Here is an 8630-nt window from a genome sequence, read left to right on the forward strand (position 1 = left end):
GGCAACTGATCTGTGTTTCTCTCTCACATTGATGTTTCTCTCTCCCTGTCTCCCTTTCTCTTCCTCCCTCTCTCAAATCAGTTTTTTAAAGGTATGTCCTTAGGTGAGAATTAAGAAAGAAAGAAAATGGCAAATAAATAAATAAAAGGGCCATGTCAAAGGGACATGGGAGCAAACCTCAGTAAACTCCCAGTGGCTAAAGATAGAATAATTTGAGCAACAAAATAGCCTAGTATTGGATTGTGAGTTTATGCTGATATAAAATAAAGGACTGAATAAATAAAGAGGGTAGGAAAGATGAGTCTTCCTTACAGAATAATTCCAAAATAATATAGGTATATACATACTCCTCATTCTAGGAAAATGGAGCTTGAACTCCTCCTCCCCCTCCACCTTGAGGGTGTACATAGTGACTTCCAAAGAAAAGAGTACAGGAAAAATAGTAACTGTATAGTGTAGACACTTGGCTAACACTACCTTAACCAAGTGATCAAAGTTAAAATCACCAGTGTTAAGTCAGGTTGATATCTTACACCTCTAGTATGAAATGGTGAGAAGGCACTTCACCTCTTTCCCAAATCCATAATCCTAGTCTAAATGTGAGGAAAACATTAAACAAACCCAAGGTCATGAAAAATAAGGAAGACTGAGAAACATAGACCAGAGGAGACTAAGGATTCATAATGGCTAATTGCAATGTGGTAATCTTTAATTAGGTCCTGGAACAAAAAAATGACATTAGTGCAAAAACATGTACTTTTTTTCCCCCCGTATTGACTTTTAGAGAGATAGGATAGGGAGAGGTAGAGAGAGATGGAAACATCGATGAGAGAGATGGAAACATCAATGAGAGAGAATATCAATTGGCCACCACCTGCATGTCCATCCCCCATGGGGGATTTGGCCCACAACCTGGGCATGTGCCCTGACCGGGAATTGAACATTCAACCACTGAGCTACACTGGCCAGGCAAAACATGTACTCTTTTAGCTCTTGTCCCATTATCAGTGTGTGTGCGTGCGTGTCTGTGTGCATGTGCGTGTGCGTGTGCGTGTGTGTGTGTGTGTGGTTTCTGCAGTCTTTTTTTTTTCTATGTAGCTACAGAGAATTCCATTGTATGGATGTACTATAATTTATTTGGTTTCTTATTGCTGGCCATTTGTTGTTTGCAGTACTTTGCTATTGTAAATAATTCTGTGATGAATAGCCAGTATGTGCATTATTTTGCACTTCTGGTGGATATAGGATAAATTTTGAGATTTCTTGTATTAAAGCATATGTACACTTGTAATTGTAAAATTACTCTCCATAAAGGATTTGTGTTAATTTATACTCCACCTATAATATGTAAGAGTGCCTTTTTCTGCACACTGTCACCAAATATAAGTGTTACAAAGCTTTTTTTAGCTTTGCCAATCCAATAAGTTAAAAACAAAGTTTATGTATAATTTAATTTGCATTTCTATTCAGAACATGGTTGAGCCCTGGCCGGTTTGGCTCAGCGGTTAGAGCGTCAGCCTGCGGTCCACAGAGACCCGGGTTCGGTTTCCGCTAAGGGCATGTACCTTGGCTGCAGTTTGTCCCCGGCCCTGGTTGGGTCGTGTGGGTGGCGGCCACTTGATGTGTCCCTTTCACATCCATGTTTCTCTCTCTTCCTCTCTCTCCTTCCCGCTCTATCTGAGTAAAAAATGGAAAAATGTCCTCGGGTGAGGATAAAAAAACAAAAAACAAAAAAACAACAACAGAGAATATGGTTGAGCATATTCTGTGTAATGCCTTTCATTTCTTTTGTTTTTGCCCATTTTAAAACTGCTTGCTGGTCTTTTTCTCATTGATTTGTAAGAGCTTTTTATATATTGGTAAAATAGCCCTTTGTTATAAGCATAAGCATTGCAAATATTTTTCCCCAGTTTGTCTTATGAATTTTTTTCATTTTTGTTGTTGTTGTTGTTGTTTTTATCTTGCAGAAAATCCAATTTTTTTCAATGTAGCTTTTTATAAAAAAATTTTTTTTCAATAATGGATATGTAGTAATGGGGCAGGGGGGAATGGTGGCGATATGCATAGTGAATTTAATATTTTTTCTTTATTGATTATATTTAGAGAGAGGAAAGAAGAGTGAGAGATAGAAACATCGATGTGAAAGAGAACATCAATTGCCAACCTCCTGCACGGCCCCCACTGGGGATTGGGTCCACAACCCGGGCAAATATCCTGATCAGGAATCAAACCAGCGATCTCTTGGTTCATGGGTCAATGCTCAACCAGTGAGCCACACTGGCCGGGCTCAATGTAGCTTATTTTAAAACAATCTTTTTTTTATGGCTTCTGAATTTTGTTATAGTTAAAAAATTTTTCTCATGGTTTTTTCTTTAATCCATTTGAAATTTTTTGTGAAACATTTAGAGCCAATGTTAATTTTTTTCAAGTACTTATTTAATGATCTCAACACTATTTATTGAATAGTCTATGTTCTTCCCATTAAACAAAATATAATTTTAGTTTGGGGAGGGGGGATATGGAGGAGGGTGTAGGGGAGCATAAATAGTGATGGACAGAGACTTGACTTGGGTGGTGAACACACAATACAGTGTATAGATGATATGTTGTTGAATTGTGCACCTGAAACCTATATAATTTTGTTAAGCAGTGTCACCCCAATAAATTCAACAAAAAGGAAAAAATTTAAAATTAAAAAAAAGGAAACATTTTTAAAATCTTTTATTCTCATATGTATTTGTATCTCTTTCTGGACTGTCTATTCTGTACCATTGATTTCTTTGTCTGAATATGAACTTATACTATACTGGTTGTTGTTCTTTTGTTTCTTTTAACTTTTATTATGGACCCTTACAAGTATATTCAAAAGTGTAACAATTTTTTTATATCTGGAGGTCTAACTTTCCCTCCCATTACTCTTTTTCAGAATTTGCCTAATTCTGTTTGTTTGTGGGGTTTTTTTGCACACTTACAATAAGCTTATCTAGTGTGTCGCCCCCACCCCCACATTCTACTGGTTATTTTTAAATTATAGAGATTATCTTAAAATTGTAGATTAATTTGGGAGATTTGTAATCTTGAATATATAATGCCTTCTGTTTGTTTGAGTTTTCTTTTGTGAGCCTCGGTAGTGCTTTAAAGTTTTCACCATTCGGATCTTCACATTTTAAAAATTTATATCCAGATATTTTTTTCTACTTTATTCATGGGAGAGGGACTATTGTAAAGAGGATCTTTTTTCCTTTACATTATTTTACAGGTGTGTTTGTGGGGGGTGGGTATGAAGGTTCTTAATTTCATAATATTAATTTTCTACCCAGCCATCCTAACAAATTATTTGTAATATTTTTTTAGTTTTTCTTTTGGATTTTCTAGGTATACAATCATGTACATGTACAATCTACAAATGATGTATATACTTCTTTTAAATGTTTATACTTAAAGATGTATATTTGAAATGTTATAGTCATGTAGGGTGGGCTCTCAACAAGCGTAGTGGGCTCCATGGTATAAACCTAGGGTAGGCAGGTAACGTTGCTATTAGAGCCATTGAACCCTGGGGTGGGGTTTAGATTTTGTTTTTTCATGTTTATTTCTTTTGTTTCCTCTAGATGTGAAATCTGGAAGCTATACAGTGTTACAAGTGGTGGAAGCCCTTGGGTAAGAAAGAGCCTCTGCTCTACAATGCCCTTCTCTGGCCTGGCCTCAAAAAGTTATTTTGGCCTTGGCTGGTTTGGCTCAGTGGTTAGAGTGTCAGCCCGTGGACCAGAGAGTCCTGGGTTCGGTTCCTGCTGGGGGCACGAACCTTGGTTGCGGTTTGTCCCCTGCCCTGGTTGGGGTTGTGTGGGTGGCAACCACTTGACGTGTCTCTCTCACATCAGTGTTTCTCTCTCATACGTACTCCTTTAGCTCTTGTCCCATTATCAATGTGTGTCTCTCTCTCCCCCGTCTCTCCCTCCTGCTCTATCTGATGATAAATGCAAAAATGTCCTGGGTGAGGATTTAAAAAAAAGTTATTTTGTACACTGCTGCTTTCCTGAAACTAATTGGTCCTGACTTTCACTGTAGCCCATCCCACTCCCCCACCCCCTAATCAGTACCTCAGGCTAAACCTGTGTTTCTCCTGAAAAAAGTTTCGTGCCAGCCCTGGCCAGTTTGGTTCAGCAGTTAGAGCTGCAGGTTCGATTCCAGATCAAGGCTGTGTACCTGGATTTTGGGTTTGATCCCTGGCTCTGGTTGGGGTCGCGTGGGAGACAACCAATCGATATGTTTATCTTTCTTTCTCTCTCTGTCTCCCTCCCTCCCTCCCTCCTTACCTCTCTCCCTCCCTTGCACTCTCTCTAAAAATCAATGAAAAACATATACAACCTCAGGTGAGGGTTAATCAAAAAATAAAAATAAAAAGTTTCATGCCACCTAACGCTCCTAAGTGTTGGGAGCACACAGCCTGTGGGCCACACCAGCTCCTCGATCAGCCCAGAGGTTTAGGGTGAGGTGGGTGGTTGAAGGCCATCACCTATTATTTAATTAGAGTTGGGGTTCCTCCTATGCTTCTTTAGACCCACCTGCCCCCATGGGATTCTAGTCATCTTGGATCTGACTCAGACCTGTCTTGGGCCCTGCCTGGGGAGTTGCCAGGAAGCTGACCTTGCACCAGATCCCCACTATAGAAAAAGGTTTGGGGAAACAGCTAGAAGATCCGTGTTACAACCAGATATTCCAAGCACTAGAGGAAGTATGTGCTTGTAGCCTAATGCCTTCCTCATATTTCATACTTGGTAGACCATTTAATTGACAAGTCTTAGCAAAGGTTAACAGTCATGGCCATTGCGGAGAGTGGGGTGTTGGGAGTAGGTCACTATTATGCATTTCTCCCATGTAAGCAACCATTTGGCCTTTCTACTCAGATTATTCTGGCCTTGTTTCATTTTCTTAAAAAACAACACCTTTATTGAGATATAATTCACTTATCATAATGTTCACCATTTTAAAGTGTGTATTCACAGATTTGTGCAACCCTTATCACAATCAATTTTAGAACATCTTCATTATCCCCAAAAGAACCCCATGCCCATTAGCAGTCACTTCTCATTCCCTCCTCTTCCCAGCCACCACCAATCTATTTTCTGTTTCTATGTTTTTGCCTATACTGGACATTTCTCATCAATGGAATCACACCATATGTGTACTTTTGTGTCTGGTTTCTTTCACATAGCATCATGTTTTCAAAGTTCATCCTGGTTGTAGCATGTATTTCATTTCTTGCTGGATAATATTCTTTTGTATGGATATACCACATTTTGTTTAACCATTTATCAGTTGATGGATATTTGAGTTGTTTCCACATTTTGGTTATTCTGAATAATGCTGCTACAAGCATTTGTGTGCCTTAGTCTACTTTAAAATGCAGTTTTCTACTTGTGAACAGGGACCTTTTCTACAAGTTCCTATCTCAGAGATCCTATCAAGAGTGATCTTATTTTTCCCCCTTTACTCCTAAGTACAGATACCCTATCCTTGAGGTTTCACTGAAATATCCTGGCCAGCTCTCCTTCAGAAATCTTCTGTTTCCTACATGTGCTGGCCTAGACTCCTTCCTTCTAATGTTTAAATATAAGCTCTATAGAGCTATCTTGAAGATAAATTACCACCTTGTTACTTCTTACCAGGTCCCCCCATATCAGTAATCCTAAATAGTTAAAACCTTAATTTTGGCCCTTACTTTGTAAACTTCCAGTTACACCCTGTTTTGTTTTGTTTTCCTAAAACCTTGGTGGATGCTCTCAGCTTTTTGTCTTTAGCAGTAATATATTTATTCTCTAGTTTTGGTAGAAGCTGCAGCCCCGTGGGTAGTCCCTAGGCTGTGTTTCAGAGGAATGTCACAATTGTACCACTGGGGAGAAAGAGTAATGCCCAGTCATTGCCTAGAGATGGGCATTTCTGGTGGCTTTGGTGTCGCATGTCCCAATAGTGATGCCAGATCAATCTGGGGATTGGCTCTTTAGGCTCTGGTCTTACTCTTATTTGTAATACTAAGCATTTCCAGAATACCTTCCTCCACTGGCTTCCACGCCCAGGGGTGAGTGTAATTAATTGCAAAACATTTACTTCTTTAAAAGTTTGAACTGGGTAATGTCAGGATCTCTTCTGTCCTACTTCTCCCCAGGTCTTCTCTAGAGAATCCAGAACCCCGAACTCGGGCACGAGGAATTCAGCTTTTGTCACAGGTGCTACTCCAGTGTCACTCCTTGCTCCTGGAGAAGGAAGGTACTAGCCTCACTAGTAGGAGTGTCTCCCTGGGTTGCTGAGCCAGCAAGGCCCTCCTTGTCTGTTCAAGCCAACTTTATAGGGAGGGAGGAAGAGAGGGCACAAGGTATTTGTGAACTACTAATTCAAGGTCTTCATTCGTCACTAGTATATGTCACAGAAATTATAAGAATTGAGACAGAAGATATGACAGTTTGGATTTTGGACAATTTTTTTCAGTGTATCCTCCCTTCTCTGTAAAATGTACAAAGTAGTGTCTCATAGATTAAGTGGAAAAGGAATGAAATATCAAAGTGCTTTGAAGTCCTAAGGGGAAAAGCCAACAACTTATTTATCTTCTATAGTAGGGGTAGGCAAAATGCAGCCTGGTTTTATAAATAAAGTTTTATTAGCATATAGCCACACACAGTTATCTAGCTATTGTTTATGCTGCATTTATGTTACAGCAGCTGAATTGAGTAGTTGTGACAGATACTATGTCCTGCAAACCTAAAATATATACTGTCTGGCCCTTTTGAGAAAGTTTTCCAGCCCCAGTTCTATGGAAAGGCAGTTCTGGGGTTGAGAATGGATTTGACAGTGGACCTGTGTGAGAATGGATAATAAAAGATGTTCACCTATTTTCCTGACTAATCAAGACACCCTCAGTGAATGGGAGGGCATGGGACCTACCTCTTGATAAAGAAGAAAATTTGAAGTGAAGGTCCAAGTAGCAACAGCCCTCAGAAACTCACAAGGAGCAAATCTGGTGAGCCCTCCAGCCTGTGTGGACTAATGTCTGAAATTCTGGTTTGTGCAGTAGTACACCTCATCCTGTTCTATGAGAACCGACTGAAGGACCATCATCTTGTGATCCCATCTGTCCTGCGGGGTTTGAGGGCACTTGTGAGTTCTCCTTTATTTCTGTGTTTGCAGGAGCCCTTTTTCGGTGAATCTTCCTTTGTACTTTTGGGGGTGAGACTGAAGTGCTGAGGAGCAAATGGCCAAATGGGACTAAGCTAGTGTCAGCTAGCTTCACTTCAGTTTTTAGTCTGTTTTACTTTAGAAAGTAAAAGTATCCTTTGGGGACTAGAATTCAAAGCCAACTTGGAAGGTACTGCAAAAAATTAATCAGCTTGAGAAAAGGGAATATGTTTCTCACTTCTTGCTGAATCTGGCTGTTGTGATTCCCACTATAGCTAATTAGGCCTGTTTTAGGGTTGTGTCTTGAAGGCCATGCTAGAACTCCCTTGGTGGTCACATATCTCCTCTTCTCCCCCAGAGCCTGTGCGTGGCCCTGCCCCCAGGGCTGGCTGTCTCTGTGCTTAAAGCCATCTTCCAGGAGGTCCATGTACAGGTGAGTAATAATAGTCATCTTGGTATTCTCTAATCTCCCAGCCATTTACATAACTAAAATTAGATGGCAAAAAAATATTGCCTTCAAAGTTCTCAACTTTTTCAGGTTTTTAACCATGTTAACATGCTGTTCCTTGCTACTGTATAAGAAGAGGGAGGCATGCCATTATGTCTGACTTGTGTCCTCTTACACCTAAAGAAAGTAAGGCGTAAAGAAAGCAGACAGGTTTTAGTTATTGGCCCCACTGCTATAGTGCTGGGCTAACAGCTATGTCCTTTCTCTGCATTTCCACTTAGGTTCATCTTATATTGGTATAAAGAGCACTGTCTACTTAGAGATTGTAAAGCAGGAAGTAGTTTTGTCAGCTGAGTTATTTTTTGAGCACTTTTTTTTACTTATTTCTTGTCTCTCCCACCCTCAAGTCCTTGCCACAGGTGGACCGACACACCGTCTACAGTATTATCACCAACTTTATGCGAACCCGAGAAGAAGGTAATAGGCAGGGCTCTATGGGAATTCTGAAAAGCCAGCATATCCATTTTACCCCCAATACCAGGACTCATTTTAGCCTGAGGTTATATAGGAGAGCCAGTACTCTGATAGAGAATGATAAAGGGAAACTAGAGGTCTACTCACTCCCCAGTAAAGTAAGGGAAAGGTAGAATTGGGGCTGTCTTACATTCTTAACTCTGTAACAGTTATATATTGTTGCACATCTCTTCTGCACTGAGTACTGTCCTAGAATAGGAAAACAAAAAGGGTCCTCTCTGGGAGGCAGAAAAGGGAAGGCAGTGATAGTAGAGGGAGCACACGGGACAGAAGAAAGCCCAGTTTTCTATTCCATGGGACAGTAGTGACCTTGTTCTCTCCTCCCCAGAGCTGAAAGGCCTAGGAGCTGACTTCACCTTTGGCTTCATCCAGGTGATGGATGGAGAAAAGGATCCTCGTAATCTTCTGGTGGCCTTCCGAATCGTCCATGACCTCATCTCCAGGGACTATAGCCTGGGTATATCCTTGTAGTCTTGAA

At 40.3% G+C, this 8630-nt stretch overlaps 1 protein-coding gene across 4 annotated transcripts in view; it reads left to right on the forward strand.

The window, feature by feature from the left end:
- MMS19 (MMS19 homolog, cytosolic iron-sulfur assembly component) overlaps window positions 1–8630 on the forward strand; it is a 36098-nt gene that overhangs the window by 11212 nt on the left and 16256 nt on the right. For 3 of the 4 annotated variants that reach the window (XM_036266008.1, XM_036266009.1, XM_036266011.1), the window contains exons 2-7: window positions 3612–3660; window positions 6167–6267; window positions 7067–7152; window positions 7529–7603; window positions 8026–8095; window positions 8481–8609. In XM_036266008.1, the coding sequence (XP_036121901.1) occupies window positions 3612–3660; window positions 6167–6267; window positions 7067–7152; window positions 7529–7603; window positions 8026–8095; window positions 8481–8609 (510 nt within the window). The remainder of the gene's footprint in view (window positions 1–3611; window positions 3661–6166; window positions 6268–7066; window positions 7153–7528; window positions 7604–8025; window positions 8096–8480; window positions 8610–8630) is intronic. The other variant, XM_036266010.1, reaches the window with a different exon arrangement.

Source organism: Molossus molossus, unplaced genomic scaffold (assembly GCF_014108415.1).
Source record: "Molossus molossus isolate mMolMol1 unplaced genomic scaffold, mMolMol1.p scaffold_m16_p_17, whole genome shotgun sequence".
NCBI classification, from domain to species: domain Eukaryota; kingdom Metazoa; phylum Chordata; class Mammalia; order Chiroptera; family Molossidae; genus Molossus; species Molossus molossus.